At 42.1% G+C, this 19,836-nt stretch overlaps 1 protein-coding gene across 1 annotated transcript; it reads left to right on the plus strand.

Annotated features, from left to right (window-relative positions):
* The first annotated feature begins 256 nt into the window (after positions 1 to 256).
* On the plus strand, positions 257 to 19,587 carry mier2 (mesoderm induction early response 1, family member 2). The gene is made up of 12 exons (XM_068319265.1): positions 257 to 427; positions 1,950 to 2,115; positions 9,648 to 9,761; positions 9,871 to 9,982; positions 10,514 to 10,593; positions 14,050 to 14,119; positions 14,221 to 14,372; positions 14,519 to 14,600; positions 15,473 to 15,567; positions 15,726 to 15,856; positions 16,797 to 16,936; positions 17,899 to 19,587. Exons 2-12 carry the CDS (start codon positions 2,089 to 2,091, stop codon positions 18,342 to 18,344), a joined length of 1,449 nt encoding a protein of 482 aa, XP_068175366.1. The 5' UTR covers positions 257 to 427; positions 1,950 to 2,088; the 3' UTR covers positions 18,345 to 19,587.
* The last annotated feature ends 249 nt before the right edge of the window (positions 19,588 to 19,836 follow it).

Here is a 19,836-nt window from a genome sequence, read left to right on the forward strand (position 1 = left end):
TCAGTTTACTGTCCACCCGCTGGTTAAACAAGGACAGAAAACACGGGAAGCAGTATAGGACATATGCATTCATATAAATAAAATATATGAGAATAAAAGTTGTCACATAATATTTAGTATTTCCATTCAGAAGTTTTTTTTTAGATGCAGCTGTGGACGAAGAGGATATTCTAAGAAGTGATACCGAAAGTGGGAGGGAACTACTTTCAAAATAAATTGATTAATTTAAAAAACAACAACAACTATGAATGAATTCTCAAAAGCCGGCTCCAAACCGATCCAATATAGTTTCCTGACTTGATAAATAGTGAATTTAAGAGCGCAGCTCTGCGCTCCGGGTCTTTTGCGGCACCAAACGGAGCCGTGCGGCGCGCAGACCGACAACATCCGGGCAACAGTCCGCTTGCGCAGAAACGGAATGGCGGAGGTAAGTGAGCGAAAACGAGGAATGTAATAACCCGAACGGTTTATGATGGAAACTGGGCCGGATTTCATGCTTGTGTCTGTCCTTGCGGTTCACACGCCTGTCGGCCGACTCGCCGGCCGGGGGACGCCGGGTGAAATAGAAGCCGCTGTGGGCGAGTGAAGTGGGGAAGCGGAGGGAGAAATGGAGATCCTCTCCAGCTTATCGCTTCTGTCCGTGTCCTCGGCGTCAGGGAGCCTTCCCCTTCGCCTCGACAGTGAAGGAACACACGGGGAACCCTCCGGGATGAGACGCGCTGGTGCTGAAGTGTTCCAGGTGCGCTCCGGAGTGGATCGCGAAGAAAAGTTGGGAGATATCTCATGACTCAGCGTCGGTCCGCTCGGACGTGTGTGTGTGTGTGTGTGTGTGTGTGTGTGTGTGTGTGTGTGTGTGTGTGTGTGTGTGTCGGAAACACACAACTAGTGATTTCCTCCTTGTGCCACTTGTGCGCCGGGGGAGAAAGAGACGAGACGTTCAGCACCAAGTCGCAGGAAAGCGCCCCTGGTCGGATCAGCAGCTTCCGGTGGGTTGAGGGAGTCGCGCCGCGTGGATCCAGAGGTTTTCCCCCCGCCGCGTCCCGCCGGAGGAGCGGTGTCACCCGAGCGTCACCCCGTCCGATGGGTGTCGGTGGGCTGTCGACACCCTCCTGCCGCCTGTCAGGAAGCCTCCCCACCACGTTGTTTTTTTTCTGTGTGTGTGTGTGTGTGTGTGTGTGTGTGTGTGTGTGTGTGTGTGTGTGTGTGTGTGTGTGTGTGTGTGTGTGTGTGTGTGTGTGTGTGTGTGTGTGTACCACTGTGACTTCTTCATGCGCAAAGTCCACGCAGGAAACCACGTTGTTCAAACATGATCTGATCAGAGGAGACCAAACAGATGTTTTATCTGTGTGGATGCAGATCCACGTCACCGTTACTCTCCTTTTTCTTTTTCTGCTCTTTTTGACACTTTGACAGCGTTAAAAAGTTATTTTACTATTAGTCCAAGCAAAGGATTTAAATTCAATATTAAAATAAATATGTGGAGGTAACAGAGTGAATAGAGGCTTAAGTCATAAACTAGTGATGCAAAAATACAATTACATATGCAAATGTTTTCTAATTTGTTTCAAGGCAAAATACTCCATGGATGCATCACCGTAGTGTGTGTGTGCGTGTGTGTGTGCCCCATGGTGCAGTGACAAACATGATCGTATTGTTCCTGGGTTTTATTTTGGCCTGGATCCTATTTGCTGATGTTTCAGCTTTCCTCAATGTCGGCGATGTCGGCGTGCAATCCGGACCGTTTTCTATCATCTAATGATTTCACGTGAAACCACACGTTCTGCACAAAGCTGTGCAGAACCGATATGTCAAATGGGATGTGCAATCAATCAGTCAATCACAAATGCTCAGAGGAATGTGCAGCATATTGTAATGACCCCCAATTCTGCTGTGCATGACCTCCATGTGAATATTCATTCAAATTATACACTGTGTGTGTGTTTGCGTAGGTGGCTGAAAAGGCCCTGAGGATGAGAGTGGAGGTCATGGCCTGGTGAAGAGTGGGTGAGGTACAGTGATGAAGGCCCTCGGCAGGAGACGCAGGAGTGTGAACGGGCCTTAGAGGAGTTGGAGGAGACCTTTCACCTCATGAAGATGGCAGCGCAGTCCCAAACTGTAAGGTCACGCTCAGTTCTGGTTACTAATCATAGGCAATCAGTAGCTGCAGACCTCACTGCATCACCCTCATACCCATGGTCACATGGTTTCTAGCACTATGTAACTTCTGCTTTCCAAAAATAATAGATAAACAATGCTGTTTTTAATAAATTGGTAGAGCATTATCATTCACAATCCCACATAACCAGGGCAGAAATATTTTGTTAAACAGACAAAGCACCATAAACACGCAGACATGCAAACTCCGCACAGAACAAGACTCGTACCCAGAACTGTCTAGCTGTGAGTCAACAACGCTACCCACTTCGACACCATGTCCCTCAAGACAATACATACAATGTGCCAACTGATAGAGATTATTGTTTTGGGGTTTCTTTTTAGAAATGTGCACTCATTCTGAATTTGATCCCTGCAAAACATTTCTAGCAGGTTCTTCCGGATGTTACAATCCCAAAATACTGCCGTGTGTTGATAATTATTTGACACATCCTCCATCCCTGTGGTGAGCCTGGTGTCTTGTTCACTAATTTGAATGTGTGCTTATCGGAAGTATTTTTACATATTAGTTATCCAATCCATTCATCCATCTTCTTGAAGATGAGATGATTTTAATCGCAGACACAGGGAGAACATGTAAACTCCACACAGAAAGGAATCAAACCCAAAACCTTCTCGCTGTGAGGCGACAGCACCAGGTTTTGAATTATTATTGAACATAAACAGTGTATTTATGTTATTATTTAAATATTATTTATGTTTATTGTTTATGTTTATACTGTTTTTACACTAATTTTGCACTTTTACACCAATCCTGCTTTATTTGCTTTAAATTGCACCTTGGGGACAAATAAAGTTTTTTGAATTGAGTTGAATTGAATTGGAAAAAAAAAAAAAGATATTCCAAAAGAAAAATCTGGGACTGGAGAAACCAGACTGTCGAGTTGTGGAACATTCCAGAACCGTTTGGAGGTCTGTAGTACAATGCAGGTTTTGCAGTTATCATGGAACCTCATTGTTAACATTGTAGTGATGGGAAATCATGGTGACTTATATTGCATTCTTCCTCTTCCTGCAGCGAGCACGGTAAAAGCCATTACCTTCTCCTTATACTGTATATGCCAGTATCATCATACAGTAGAGGCTGAGGTGCCCATAACTTATTGAAGTATCACTGTCATATTGTTGTTACTGTAAAAGAAAAGGTGATGCAGCCCAGAACTGAACTTTTCCAACTGCTCAGAATGTGTGACAAGCATTAAACTCGGGATGTGTACACATTTACAAAAACAATAATGCTTTTCAAGATATATTTTCTGCTGTGTTATTGGTGTTTTCTTTCTGTTCTTGACCGATTAGAAGATGCTTCACTCAGAGCGACACCGTGTTCGCCCCTTGACAAGTTGTTCTTTTTTTAACAGTGGGTGTGCGCTGACACATGCAAACATTGTTGCATCGTAAGCTGCTGGAAGTTCTCTGTCTTCCATTGATTCACCATCCTCTGTTCTGTAATTGGATCAGTCGTCATGACCCTAAATTCCATGATTACAAGCCTGATTTTCTCTGAGAAGCTCCACCAGACGGTCCCCCAACCCTCCCCATTGAAAAATATAGTTAATGAAAATTGCAAATGAGGAACATTTATAGGAAAGTTGCATTATTGCAGTTTCCAATATGTAGTGTAGTGTATGTATGTGTAGTTGTGTTCATAATAAGAGCTTAAGCTTTACTCAGCTTTTTCTAAAAGGTGACTCTCATGGTTAGTTGTATAACCGTGGTTTCTGATAACTGCTTCATATCTGCGGTGCATGGAGTCTTTAAACTCCTGGCACCAGTCAACAGGAACTCCAGCCCAGGACAGTTGTACTACGTTCCACAATTCCTCTACGAGAAACCCCTTGACATCATAATGCTTGCACCGCCATGCTTCACTGTATTCACGGTGAACTGTGGATTCAATTCAACGTTTGGGGGTCATCTGTCAAACTATCTGTGGCCCTTGGACCCGAAAAGAACAACTGACTCTCGTTAATCCACAAAATATTTCCATTAAGGCCAGTCAACATGTTCTTTGGAAAATTGTAACCGCTTCAACAAGTTGTTGTTTTTTTTTAACAGTGGAACTTTGTGGGAGCTTCTTGCTGGTAGCTTGGCTTCACATAGACGTCGTCTGATTGTTACAGTTCTCACAGACAACCTTAGATCATCTTTGATCCTCCTGAAGATGATTTGTGGATGAGCCTTTGCCATTTTAGTTATTCTCTGATCCATTCCAATTATAGTTTTTCTTCTTACTCGCCTTTTTGGTTGTAGCTGCTATTTTAAAGGGGACTTAAACACATTTTTTCATATCTCTACATATACATAGTGAACCTTTTTGGAATATGCCGCCAGTATGTCAGGCGAACTGTCAGTTGCTCAGGCTGTTGTGTGTATTTCTGTTGTTTTTACCATTTTATACTGTTAGCGCTGTACTGGTGTATGATCATCAGACCCTGCTAGAGCTGAGAAGAGATGTTCTCAGGTCCAGCTATTGTGGACAGAGAACCAAGTCTCACTATCTTTGGGATATCCCCCCATACCTGCACCGCACTGTTGCGCCCTTCCCGACGCAGAAACGACACTGTCGCCGATGCCGGGTGAATCGTAGCGGCCGCCTTGTGAGGCTGAGGGCCGGGTTGCTGAGCCCCCATCGAGCTGAACACGGATCCGGACCTCCCCTGTGTGTCTCTGGACGTTTCCAGGACCCAGTTGCTCCCTGCCTCGTACCGATGGTCGGCTCAGGTGTGGTGTTTGGTCACCGTGGACCCTCCTCTCCTCATCTCCGCTGGCGCCGAGTGAATCTGGGGAACCTGCGGCCGCTCTGTTGGGAGTCCTCATCTGCTGCTGGACCCGACCCCCCAGCTCCTGCTAGGTTTGGCGTGGTTAACGCCAGATCACTTGGAAATAAGTTGTTTATTCTTAAAGATTTCTTCACGCCGCAGGATCTGGATTTTCTCTTCATCTCTGAGATGTGGCTGGGTGTCGGTGAGACCTCTGTTTTTACCGAACTTTTACCGGACGAGTGCTCTTATTTTAAGTGTCCACGACGACTGGGCGAGGAGGAGGAATTGCAACTGTTTTTAAGAATGACTTTAAGTGTAAGTTGTTCTTCGGCCTGTTATTCTTCGGCCTCCAAAGAATAACAACGACTTCTTAACAGACTTCTCTTCTTTTCTGGCTGATATTATGCCAAAATATGACGGCGTCCTGGTTGTCCGAGGACTTTAACATTCATGTGTGCTGCCCTGGAAACCCTCTGGCGCAGGACTTTGTAATCTTGTGCAGTCTGTTCTGAGACCTACACATGAACGTGGTCACACGCTTGATCTGGTTTTGTGTTAGGATCTGTCTTTAACCTGGAAATCTGTGATGCGTTTTTCTCAGATCACAAACCCGTACTGTTTGACGCTCCTGTTCACTTTCACATGGTTGGAACTCGCGCGTCTGCTCGCAGATGTCGAGTTGTTGACCCCTCCACTGCCGCCCTCTTCTTGGAGGCTTTTGGACAGAGGTGTGCAATTCCACAATCTGTGTATGAGGATATGGAGGCTCTTAACTCCTGTCAGACTGCTATTGATGTTGCAGCTCCACTTAAGACCAAATGACATAAAACTGCTTCGGAGCCCTGGCTGAACGAAACAACCCGTGCTGCCAGACAGGAGTGTAGAAGAGTGGAACGAAAATGGAAAAAGGACAAACTACAAGTGTCTTTTCAAATATTGAGGGATGGTTGGCGTCATTAGCAAAAATCTGTGAAGGATGCCTAAAGACTATTTCTCTGACCGTGTTGTTTTGAACTCACACATGCCTCGTGTGTTGTTGAATGTAATTAACTCCCCTCTGAATTCACCATCGACTGTTGGAACTGACGCCTCTCCTGCATTGTGTGAAACATTTCTTAATTTTTTCATTCGTTAAGTATCTTCTGCCAGAGCACTTGTTTCCCCTCCATCCAGTGACCCTTCAGTTTCAGTGTCCTGCACTACAGTGTTGGACACATTTGAAGCTGTGACCCTGCCCTTTGTTCAGGAGATTGTTCATCATTTGAAGCCCTGTGGTTCTCCTAGGGATGCTGTTCCTCCTCGACTCTTTAAGGAAGTGTTCCAGGCTGTTGGTATATCTTTTCTTGCGGTTATTAATAGCAGTTTGTCATCTGGAGTGGTCCCGGCTAATTATAAACATGCAATTGTTCAACCTCTGCTAAAAAAACGTGGGCTGTATTCCGCGATAATGACAAATTGTAGATCTATTTCAGAACTGCCTTTTCTTTCTAAAATCTTAGAAAAGATTGTGTACTCCCAGTTTATGGACTTTTTAAATGATCATAATATTTGAGAGATTTTCCAATCTGGTTTTAAGCCATTGTACAGCACTGAATCAACACTTTTGAAAGTTTTAAATACATCTTTTTAGCGACCGACTCTGGTCACTGTGTTTTACTTGTACTCCTTGATCTGACCGCAGCATTTGATGCAGTGGACCATGATATTCTGATTGCTCGCTTGGAGCAGTGGCACAGCACTCAAATAGTTTAAATCCTATTTATGTCAGCAAACATTCTGTGTCAGTCTTGATGATTGTGTGTCCTCCACTGCCCCCCCCCCCCCCGTATGGGGTACCACAGGGCCCTGTGCTTGGCCCTCTGTTATTTTCCCTATACTTACTCCCACTTGGTGCAATTTTAAAAAATCATGGCATATCTTTTACTTGTTATGCTGATGAAAGTCATTAAGAAGTCTGACATCTACAGTATAAAGCTGCTCCTTGATTGTTAACGTGACGGACGTTCAATCCTGGATGTCTCTGGATTTCCTCAATTTTAATAAAAAAAAGACTGAAGTCATGATTTTTGGTGGCACTTCTGAAACCCCCGTAATTGATCTTGATTGGTTGACCAAATACAACAAGACAGTTGTGAACAACTTGGGGATAAAAGTGGATAAGGAGCTTAGATTTGACAGCCAGATTAAAGCAGTGGTGAAATCAAGCTTTTTTCCAGTTCAGGCAGTTGGAAAAACTTAAACCAATTTTAGGGAAAAAACATTTTGAGACGCTTTTGTGACCACTGGATTACTGTAACAGACTTTATGGGGGGGGGGTTAATGGGTCCTCCATTGCCCGCCTTCAACTGGTCCAGAATGCTGCTGCACATCTTTTAACTGGAACAAGAAGGTACGAGCATATCTCACTGATTTTAGCATCACTGCACTGGCTGCCCATACATTTTAGAATTCATTTTAAAATCCTTTTATTTGCTTTTAGAGCCATAAATGGCCTCGCCCCACCCTACCTCTCTGAGCTACTTCACCCGTGTACACGCCCAGCCAATCTCTCAGCTCCTAAACTATGGAATGGGTTCCCATTGCATATCAGGCAGGCTTCTTCACTGGATCATTTTAAATCTCTTCTCAAAACCCACCTCTTTTCCCTGGCTTTTGACACCATTTAGTGTTTTATAAATTATTTCACTTTATTGTAATTGTTTTTATCTGATTTTATTTCCACTTTTAACTTATTTTAAGCTATTTTACTGGATTTTTATTTGATATTTTATTTAACTGCATTATGTTCATAGTTTTTTTGGCGCGTCTATTGTGTTTTTATCGAGTGACTGTGCAGCACTTTGGAAACCTGGTGTTTATTTAAATTGTACTATATAAATTAAGTGGATTGGATTGGATAGTGGTCCAAATCCTAGAATCTGGGAAACAAACGGTAGAGGTGTATGGTCACAACCTGGCTCAGAGCTACACACTGAAAGTTCCTCACAAGCTGTTGAAGTCAGCTGGCATTTAGCTAACTAGTTAGCTCAGCTTCAGTCGTGTGTGTGTCCGCTAAAGGCGTATCCTCATTGTCATAGCAAACACAGCTGCGTGTATCCACACCACTCATTAACAAACAGCCTCAGCCTTTATTTACAGCCTCACAGATATTCACTGTCACCAGTCAAGGGTTACGTTCACCTGACGTTAAACCTGCATGTGAAATAATCCAGGCAGAAATCAAGAGGTGAAATTATCACTCTTTCCCAGCTTTGTGAGAGACAAAGGCTGGATACGTATACACACGCACGCACACAGACACGCACACACACACACAGACACACACACACACACCTGCTCCAGTTGTGTCGTACTACGTTGAGCCCAGATTGGTGATCTGACTGAAATAGAAGTGACTGACTCTATCCATTACAGGATGGGTATACCCCTGCAATAACCTCACTGCAGGTTAATGAATGTAGAATAGAGAAAATAGGGACGGTGCCCAACAGCCATATACAGTACTCATATACTTTGGCTTACCTTTCCCATGTTTCATTTAGAGTGCGTTAGTTTCGCTCCCTGTGATCTCTCATTGTACATGATGATTGTCGAGAAACAGCATTAATTATGTCTTGTCTGTAAACATCTGTTCTCGTTGCCACTGATTTTTGTCCCACTTGCAAACACTGTGTTCTAAATTCTTCGCGATGTTTACCGGTCAATAGGATCAGCCCATGTAGTGTTTATGCAAAGAACAACGGAGTCACGTTCGGCTGACTGAGAAAGCGGCTCCACACTCAGCGCAGAGAAACAACAGTTATTAACAAGAGAGACAAACACGAGAAAAATAAGAGTGAAATACGTAGTAACAAAGTTACTGAAAGTTCCAGACCGATCTCTAGTGCAGACCGTTCAAGTGCACTTAATCAAAGAACGCTCTTCGTTTGAACAATATCTTGTACTCTTTTCCAAGGACAAATACACAGCCAGCATTTACAGCATCAGTTGCCTTGATCTTTAGTGAAGGGCCATCTGTTTAACACCTATTTTTTTCACAGAATCGAAGACCTCACTAATTGAACTCAGCCCTGCTATTCGTTCAGCGCACTCCTTTCAGTTAGTGACTGAGTTTCACAGAATCAGCAGCATGCTCATTATGTCTGTTGGGTCCGTTGGTTTTCTATATCTACTAAACCTAGAAGCTTATTTGTGGTGTAGAAATTGAATAACAAAAGCAGTGATTTATCTTGATAGTGACTATTATTTTGAACACTACCGTAGTCTGTCACCACATTAAAGCTTTGTGCCAGAGCTTCATTTCCATAAATACAGAAAAATATTGTCTAATCAGCAGCAAGAAACAAAAACAGATGATTTACTCATTTGTGCCCATTTTTGAAAAATGTAAAGTAAAAACTTACCCTAAAATACTTTTTTCAGACATTTGAGACTGAAAACCAAACACACAGGTGATCATCACTACCATGTCAAAAACTTTCTCAAATCTCACCGACCTGTTTTGGATTTTACTCCTAGAGTGTGTCCAGATAGCATTTGTCCCAATTTTGAATAGTTCGATAACATACATCCCTTCAACAGGAATTCTGCAAGTGAGAACTGTGATCTCATATGATGTGATTTTGTGTTTGGTCATAGAAGAAAAAACATTTTGCCCTGATCTGTCGTCCTACTCATCCCTACCTTCCTCTGTAACTTTGTCTGTAGGCCAGTGAGCTTCCTTTGGAGGAGCTGCTGGCTCTTTATGGCTACGCAGTGGCCGATCCAGAGAAGAAGACCTGTCACATGGCTGCTGGCTTGCCGGACATGACACTGGACAAGGTGAGACAGAACAACAAAGAACACAGAACTATTCCATTCAGAAAATATCATGAGGGCATTCTGTTTCTTTTTGGGGGTTTTTACTATAAACTTTATTTGTTGTGTACAGGATCAGATAACTGAAGATCTCTTTCCTGGAGAGGAAGAAGAGGAATCGTCAGCTGATGATCTGACTCCATCAGTCACCTCTAACACCTCGGATCTGCTCCCCCACCTTCGAGGTATTCAAAGACTTACATTAACACATGACTGTATTGCATTTTATTGCCACAAAAAGAAGGTAAGCTTAATCAATAAAATTCAAATGTAACCAACCCATTTGCACATCATGTTTGATCTGTATGGTTGTACCAATGCAATCAACTTTCTTGGAACATTTTATTTTGGTGGAAATCCACGCAGTTGATTTTTATTTTTAAATTTCATCCGTGATTTGCGTAGAGCGCAGCGTGTTCCTGCACTCTACGCAAATGCTACATTGTGCATTGCAGTAACATGACATGTTAGAGTTCACAATATCAGGAAGTTGCATGAAATACATCTGCCTGTGCGATGAGTATAATGTTTCATGTCTCTCGCAAAGTCAAAAAGCATTTCTCAATTAAAAACCTTTATTAACCTTTACTTTGATTTATCAGTAGAAAGCTGTTACTGTACTTTAAGATGGCACCACTAGTTTTGACTAAACCCTTTGAAATGCTTATCGTTGAGATGATTACGGGAATCCTTCTTGCTGATATTTCAACTCTTAGGTGGAGACAAAGGCACATTAGTCAGCTCATCAGATGATGACTCAGACGATGCTTCTATTCCCTCCAGTGAAGAGCACAAGGTAGGCCGATGGGAACATTCACACATCCTGTCATCACCAGACATTTTGGTTTACTAAAAATAAAAACAAACCCCAAGTCGACCCAAAAGTATCCTCAAACACAACTGGGCAGAATTCAGTCAAATTTCACAAAAGCCTTTCTGAACTCATGCGTCTCCATAGTTGTTTTTACGTTTTACGCGATATTTGTATGATTATTATGTCAGGTCGCTCACATTCATATGTGATGGGTTGGGGGGGGTAAAGGGGGGTCATCTAATCATGTGAGCACGGGTGCATTTTCAGATTCAGCTCTAGTTCTGCATTGGTCCTGACATTCCTGGACAAACTAAACCAAAATCCAGGTCAACAATTTCAAAAGTTCACATACAAATCGGCTTCATTGGCTGTCACATATTTTCATTTATGCAGTGCTGACATATGTTGGTGTAATTCATTAAGGGAATGTAATCCTTGATGTTGAATCTGAAGTATATAAACTTTTATTACATCAAGCGAAGCGGTGATGTATTGTAATTGTCAGTGTTCCTGTGTTCGTCCGTCTGTACATCAAATATCTTCACAATCGTTGCAGATAGAAAGATGAAAGAAAAAGCACATAACTTGGGTCAAATTACAAAGTCAAATTTGACCCAAGTCAAATGTGGTTTTTATACCTTTTTAGCTACACATCTCTGAAACCTGATGAGATATAATCACAAAACAAAAAGCAACATATTCAGGAAGCCAGAGGCGCAAAAATGTGTAGGTCAGAATAAAATTTTGAAGTCAGGGGTGTCGTGGGATGTTGCAGTCTCTGACTGCCTTGTTTGGAATTGCAAATGTTTACCCTCATCCAAGAGGCTTCTTCGGGTCTAACTGGGGGATACAAATATTTAAACCAGAGCTTTGAACTGGTTCATGGAATGAAAAAAAAAACAAAACCCAGAAACTTTTTTTATTTTGCCAGGAACAAAAACGAAACTAAACTTTATACTTTTTTAATGTTCTGGAACAGAAACAGTTATTCAAAATGACTGTAACCGGTTAATACCGTTTTGTTTGTTTGTTTTTTTTTATTCTTGAAAAAAATATCTGACCATGTTTCACTTCCTGTCATTCACTCAATGCGTGATGTGAGAGGAGAGACGTTGAGGCATATCACCAGCAGTCAAGTAAAAGACACCAACGTGACTTAATTAACTCATTGGCTGCCAGTCATTTTCAGTGCAGTGTGTCCCCGTACTGCCAGCACTTTGTAGAAATTAGTCTCCTTTGGTGGACTTCTTCCGACGCTCTGGACGTTTATCTGTGTTTTTTTCTGTTCTTGATCGATCACAATTTGCTTCGTTCAGAGTGGCGACGTGTTGGCTCCCCAGTAGGCGCTGCCATACGCAAACTTTGTTCCATCTTAACACTTCTCATTCTCCCTCTGATTGTCCATCCTCCATTCCGTAACTGGATCAGTGCTGTAGTCCTGTTTACTGTAGGGACATACACTCACTGTATGTATAGTAAACAAACTGGATCAGTTTGTTTACTATTGTTCTGTTTATTGTCGGGACATTTGGACAGTAAACGAACTGGATCAGTGCTACTGTTCTATTTATTGTAGGGACATGTGTACAGTAAATCAACTACTTGCTTTAATTGCCAATTTCTAAGTCCTAAAGCTACCTACCTATTTATATTTACAAGAAATGTTACTAACCGGTTTGGAAACTATATAATCTTTTTTGTTCTACATGGTTCAGGAACATCAATTCATGGGTGGTTCATAGATGGTGGTATTATTTACGGTAATTTAAACGTTTATGACCCTCCCCATACTGATATTAAACCACCTTCTATCTGTATTACCTTTTCCCACAATCTTACAGACTGTTTAAAACACTTTTGTATTAAAGAAAAGTGCTTCTTTTATAACACAGAAGTGTGGGTTCCGTGAGTCTCGGAACACAGCGCATACATGGATGCTGTTAGCCAATGGCATGCATGTACGGTATCACGTGACTACTAAAAATCTGCGATGTAGTGAAGCCGTGCATCTTGAAGCACAAATAAATGAGGGATTACTGTAATTACTGTTCGGAAAGAACCAACTGGCAAAAAGTTCTGGTTCAAAGCCCTGATCAAACCTTTCAGAGGTTGCTAACAGAATGACCATATAAGGATATCACCTTAAGAGTTCAGTCAAAAGAACAATCATGGGTTATCATTGAAAACAGCTACGGTGTTTTGGCCCATCATGTGATTCATTACCATTATAATCAGTTTCTCTTCACCCAGGGTTTGATTGCTTGCTTAGGGTAGCAACATGCCCTCAGGGCAGGGACGACCCTGAAGGCATGTTGCTACCCTAAGTGAGCATCCATCCAGTCAACTAAGACCAATCAAAAGGACAATATTCAATCCAGGGCAGAAGAAAAGAACAACCAGTAAAACAGTCATCCCATATGTGGCAGGAAGGATTTTTTTTTTTTGATCAAGAAAGATTTTCTTCAAGCACAACATACAGGTGCTTTTCAAATCCAGTGAGACTATCACACAATGTTCGATGTTCAGGTTTTTGACTGGGTGGACAGATGGTTTGAGAGAGGAGTGAAAGAAGCCATCCTTGAACAAGGGGGGCGTCATGTCTGTGACATCATCTTTTGCTGATTTTCAATCAGGCCCTTTCAAAACTCCCCAAAAGAACGACTCAACAGATTAACCATTAGCAAACAAAGCTCCATGAAACTTGCACTTCAACGACACCCCCCCTGGCACCCCCATCAACCATTGTTGAGGCGCCAGACGGGTTTCGACTATGAATACACGTAAATAGCTCTGACCACACCTCACAGGGTGTGTCTCAAGTTGAGACAAGACCAACCGCCAAGAGAACGGAAGAAGCTTCTTGGATGAGAGGTGAAACATCTTCAAGGAACTTTCTTAAAATTAAAATCCAGCGGATTGATTTAAACAATTTTGGATTACCAGGACCTGGATACCTGAGAACCCACACAGACATGGGTGGGGTCGGTGCCACCACCTCTCGAACACAGTCAACACATTCTTTCCATCCCTCATCAGAGAGTTTCACAACACTTACCCTTCAGATTATAATGCTAATGAGTCACACAATACCCTATTTAGCAAACCAACAACTTGTGTCCTCAAAGACTGGAACGACCCACAACAGAAGAGTGAACGATTAAGGCGTGACCTTAAAGACTGTTATTGTGTGAGCGACCCTCAGAAGACTTGAAATAGCTGCGTCCTCCGTTCCTCAGTTAGAACTGAAGAAGGAGAGGAGAAACCTGTGAACCCCAAGCAGAAGTCCAGTTGCTGCAGATTCAACTCAAAGATCGAAGATGGTTTTTCTTACTACTCCTGAGGAGGTCTGGTTGAAGAATCCTACCATACGGAATATATGTCGACATTTATGACTTGTTTCAGATCGTTGACTTACTGTCTCTCTGATTTGTCTTTCAGGAGATCATGGTTGGGTCTATGTACCAAGCAAAAATCCCACCAGTCAGTTCACCCATCCAGCAGGAGAAAGGTAAGCAAGGGAAAACACTCAACGTTTCTTTGTTAGGACTTGAAAATTGTTGCTGGAACGTTGTGAACCTCGCTCTCTTTTCCTCTCTTTGGGTTCCGTAGCCTACAGCGGTGACGACCAGCTGTTGTGGAGGCCTGATGTACTGCCAGAGCAGGAAGTGGAAGAATTTTTGCTGTGCGCCCAGAGTATACTGGCTCAAGAAGGGGCAGTATGCCCAAGAACACATGGGGGCATTGTCCGAGACAACGAACAGGTATAGTAACCTTAAGGTTTACATCTGAACACTTTTGGTTTAGTTTAGGTATAGACTTGCTGCTTCTCGCTGTAGTTTCACCATGAGAAGAGACATGAGTCTCCTTTTTCTACCCAATGCTTATCCTTGTTTCTTTTGCTCCTCAGGCGCTGTATGAACTAGTGAAATGCAACTTCAGTACAGAAGAAGCATTGAGACGATTACGCTTCAATGTGAGGGTGTTTAATGGTGAGGCCCCTGCTGTTTCAGAAGAATGTTTTGCAGACTGATGTAGTTTTTCAAGTCTGCTTCAATTAAGATAAAGTATGACTATTAAATCATATCAATGCCTGTCTACATTGAAATGCCCATGGATCACTGGTGTATTACTGAGATGAATCACCAGAGGGTCGGTGGTTGAAGACCCATATTGGGCAAAACATTTCGGAGTGTGAACTGGCAGTGGGAGGTGCCAGACCGCTCCCCGCCCCCGTACCGCTCTACCTCCATCACTTGCATCCCTACTGACCCCTGTGTGTGTGTGTGTGTGTGTGTGTGTGTGTGTGTGTTATGGGCCTGTCCTCACATATATATAAATAAAGTTCATTTCATTTCATAACATAGCCATGTTCCAGTGTGTTTTTCTTCTCAGTCCCAATGAGGCTGTTGTTCTAGTGGGAAAGTGATGTTGATGCTTACCATCATATGAGACTGTGACTGGAACAAATACTGGTTTTTATACCAAATATGCAAGATTTGCTCATGTAGATGATGTGAATCAAGATTCTAGTGGTAGATTTCCATTCCAGTTTAAGTCCACAGCCTTGTGGTAGATTCAACTGGAATAACACACATCCCCCACTACTATGCCAGGAGGCTGTGTTACGTTTTTCCCCACATCAGAGCCATCTTTTTTCAGATATGTTTCATTCAAGATCCCATTCAGGTCCAACCCATCATATTAGTTGCATTCTCAAACCCCTTTGTTTGATAACTTAGAGACCAAAACTGTGATAAATGAATTAAAAAATTAACAAATCAAGATAAAATTATTCTAATACACGCTCTATAAACTAAAATTCATGTTATTCTAAAATACTTATTGTGTTTTCTGTTTTTAGAAGAGCTGTGTGGTTGGAGTCAGGAGGAATGTAGGAACTTTGAACACGGCTATCGAGTTTACGGGAAAAATTTCCACCTCATTCAGGCTAATAAGGTGAGAATCAAGAAGACAACAAGTTGAAACGATTCAGTCAAATCTTTCCTCCAGTCAGATTTCCACCCCACGCTGATGATCTGACTGCTGTACGCATTCAAATTCTTGATTGCACATGTTTTCTGTCAATCAAAAAGAATAATTTCCCTCCTTGTCAGGTACGAACGCGCTCTGTTGGGGAGTGTGTGGAGTATTATTACATGTGGAAGAAGTCTGAACGCCATGAGTACTTTACCCAACAGGCCACTAGGGTCAGCCGCAAGAAGTACAGCCTGCAATCAGGGAGCATGTGAGTATCGCTGGAACCGTAACGCTATGGATTAAAGCTGAATGTAAAGTTGTCTTTTAAATTTTCTTGTCCACTGTGTATGATGATAATAAAATCATTCTATTCTATGAATGAGCTGGTGGATGGAGGAAGCTCATGTCAAACAGGATGTATCTTCTAGGGTGCAACCCAGAGCGATTCCCCATGTTAAACTCTTTTTTGTTTGCAGGGATGGACTGAAAACACACAATATTTTCAATACTTAACATGTTTCTGTCCATCTGTCCATCCTTAATCTTTTTTGTCCAAATCATATTTTCAAACTATAACCATCACCATCAAACAAACTTATTACCACCAATGTATTTTTTTATTTCCAACAGATTAAATTCTTTGGTTGTTACCATTTAAACAGTTTTTTTGGTGACTAGTCTGGTCATTTTATCACAAGGATACTTGGCATTTATTTAATTGATCAACCTTGACATGTAAAATAACCGTAAAAAGTTTAAATGTTCAGGTTTGTCTATAATTTATTTATTTATTTTCATGGCAAGATGCCACAGAAGATGAGTCGTTTTCTCCACAGCATATATCCAAAGCAATGTACACTTCAAATTTATTGTTAGGGGTTTGGATAATAAGTCATTTTCAGATAACTCTCATATAAATTTGTTCATTTATTCATAGTTGTTTGTTTTTTGGTCATAAAGTATTCTATTTGGTATTTAGACTTCCCTTTGCATGTGGTTTGTTATTTATCTAAGTGCCTTACTTGAAACTGAAGCTCAGGTTCATGTTAATGTAATCGTAATGTAATAGTAACAACTTCAAAGTGTGTTTCCTTCCTTTGCTCTTTATGTGATTAATCTGATCTCATGTCTTGATAACTTCTGCCACCCTCTGTTTTCTGTTGGTGCACACTAGACCTCACTAAAAGTGGTTTTGTTTCCTATTTCAGGGAGGAAGGAGACCAGGACGGGGATGTCGGGGAGCTTGAGGGAAGCAGCAATTCTTCAGGCTTGTCGTCTAACAGCTCCACGGGTGCCGGGCAGCTGGAGTCTCCTTTACCTCAGACGAGTCCGAATCTCGAAAAACAAGGTAAGATTCAGGTGTTCTTTGGATGAATGGATTATTTCAGAAGCTCAAATCAGGACATTGAATACATAACTAATAAAGGAGCCAAGGTTAGGGTCATAATACCATGAAATATTATGCCTGTTGTCACCTTTACAGCAAGATAGAAGTTCTTAAGGAAAATAAAAAACATGTTCCAGTCTATTTCATTTTGAGTGGAAGCTGGAAGGTTAACACACCCACCGTGGGCCTGAAGGGTACACTTTGGTTTCCAGTAATGCAGAGATCAGAAAGCATTGAGTATCGTCACACACAAGTGTGTAATCCATTCACATACCATGTCATCATGTTTTCTGTAGTTAAGCCATTTTCATTTAATGAATGAGTTATTTTGACTACCCGGTTTGCCTTTTTTATTTCCACATCACATGTTCGTTATCTTACTTTGCGAATCTTTTTTTTTTTTTATGCCTCTCCCCATTTGTCATCCTCACTGTTTTCTTGTTTTCTCTGTGTTCGTCTTGTCGTTTTTGTGTGTGCATGTCTGCATGTCTGTGTGTGTGTGTGTGTGTGTGTGTGGTACGTGTTTGCATGCATACCTGTTGACATACCTGTTGCTCCAGAAGAAGAGGGCCGTCCTCGGCGCAGACGAACGCCACGCTTTCACTTAAAGCCGTGAAGTCAGTCCTGACAGGACACAGAAAGCAGGCTCGGCCTGCAGGTAAATAGATGAGGAGGGAACCAGAGAGAGAATGTTAACAATGTTGTGACATCCAGAAAATCCCCTTAACAAACCCCAAACGGTGCTACGGCTGTTCAGTAAATGATGTCACAGATGAATCAGATATTGTATATCCCATTAATTTAGAATAAATTCTATTTTGCCTTAAGTTAGCTGAATATAAGACTTAGACGCAATAGATTACATGCCTGCAGTGAGAGACACTTGACTGATACGTCCTCTTCTGATCTGTCCGTCGATCCAGGCGCTGAGCTGGTGATGGGGTTGTCAGACTTGTGTGGCGCCGGATGTCCTCAGCAGCTGTTCGGCTGCCCGCTCTCTCTCCCGCTCATGGACAACCAGGATCCTGGGAGTTATTTTCCTTCATCTCCAGTTGAACTCCATTCCCAGCCTTCCCCCCAGAGCTCCCATTGGGTTGGTGGGAGCCCATCATCCTGCCATGACGACCATTGCCTCCCATGCGCTTGTTTCTACCAGCTCCATATGAACAGCGGACCTTTTTTGTCTGAGGGCCCCGTCTGCGGCACGGCAGGTGGAGGAAGCGGCTCCCCCCACGGGCTGCAGGTGGAATTTAGCCTGTCTCCATCAGCCTCGCTTCCCTCATCTGCTGTCCTTCCAGCACACTTTCAGGCTTTTGGCAGCCTGGTGCACCCGTCTGCCGTCCAGCACCCCCACTCTTTGACACAGTGAAGGAGAGGGCGAAGCGTGTCCAGTTTGGCCGTGCATCGGGATCCTTGCTTAGCGTGGCTACTTCCATCAAGCTTGAAGAAATCAAAACAAACAATGCATTTATTTATTGATAAATGATTGGACCTGCTACCTATCCTGGAGGTCACACGTCCGAATGAACCCCCTTTACACAGTCGAGCCCTCTGATCATCGTTTTAATCAACACTTTCCCATGTTGGTTATTTCAACAGGTCGCCATCATCTGCACTGGAGCGATTTTATTGACGATAATAAATACATTCTAGTCAAAGCGCAGTGCAGGTAGGGTGGCTAGCAGCATATCGTTTCTACAACAAACTTTGATGTCAACCACTGTACTGTTTTACTTTTTTTTATTTATTTATATCAGAAAAAAAAAGTTTTTTGACAACATTCACAACTCTGAGTCAATAACGTTTCCGTTTCCATACATTTTGCACGTTTTCCACTGCAGCTGTTTGAGAGCCGCCCAGAAATCCAACAACAGAGTAAAACATGGCCTTTCAAACAATATTTGAAGGCCCGTTCACACCGAGGGGTAAAAGGGAGCGTGATAACTTTGGTTTTGTGCAGGTTCTCCTTCTTTTCTCAATTTGAAGACTGATGGTTGCAGCGCTTTGTCATCATTAAGATCATGTTTGATTCCTTGATTGTTTAGTGTCATTAAGAAGCTACTTGACATGCATGATAGAAGAAAAAATGTTTTTCCCGTTTGGAACTTAACTGGTTTGATCAGAGAACCACAGCCATTGTGACCGGTTCTCTCGCAGACAGATAAGATGGACAAGTGACTTTATTAGCTTACTGGATAAGGATTCAGCTTGTTGGTATATAGTAAAATTGTGTGTGATGATAGTTGAACATGAAACCATTTTTTTTTTCATGTTTCCTTCTTCCATCCAGCTCACAGCTTGTCAGAGAACCTGTGAGAGCAAAGGGACGGCAGTGGAATTTCTGTACAACAGATCAGTAAACAAACCTCCTTTACCTGACCTCACTGGCAAAATGAAGTTTAATGAACAACATCACATCTGAATACGCAGTAACACTTCTAATAATATTTTACTGTGCCATTCAGCCACTAAGAAGATGCTAAATGTTATCAGACAAGTCTCCCAAAGTTCCCGTGGTAAGTTCAGGACAAGACTGTGAAGGCAGGAAAGGGTACCGAATCACTGCCTTTGTTGAATCTTTATTTTTACCTGCATATTGTACTGCTGGTTAATTTTGTCTATTTTATTTTTTAAGAAAGAAACTATTAAAATGAACATGTGAATACTGAAATGCATTTCTTTGAGCAGTATTTATTTTGAAAGTTATAACAGGTCCAACATCTTTTAATATCTGTGTTATAATCCGGTAAGTTTAAAAAAAAGACATGTCATTGTATTAGTAAGTAGAATGTTTGGAAATCAATCTAATTAATTGTTTTCATGGATGTACATTCAGTGGCTTATATGAGTGTAGCTGTGGT

This window comes from Antennarius striatus, chromosome 7 (assembly GCF_040054535.1).
Source record: "Antennarius striatus isolate MH-2024 chromosome 7, ASM4005453v1, whole genome shotgun sequence".
In the NCBI taxonomy this organism is placed as follows: Eukaryota; Metazoa; Chordata; class Actinopteri; order Lophiiformes; family Antennariidae; genus Antennarius; species Antennarius striatus.

Bases quoted from the DNA above. Each gene is read 5' to 3' on its own strand.
- mier2 (XM_068319265.1), top strand. From the start codon at position 2,089: ATGAAGATGGCAGCGCAGTCCCAAACT. The intron at 9,762-9,870 runs GTGAGACAGAAC...TGTTGTGTACAG, and splicing joins CGGACATGACACTGGACAAG to GATCAGATAACTGAAGATCT. The intron at 14,120-14,220 runs GTAAGCAAGGGA...TGGGTTCCGTAG, and splicing joins ACCCATCCAGCAGGAGAAAG to CCTACAGCGGTGACGACCAG.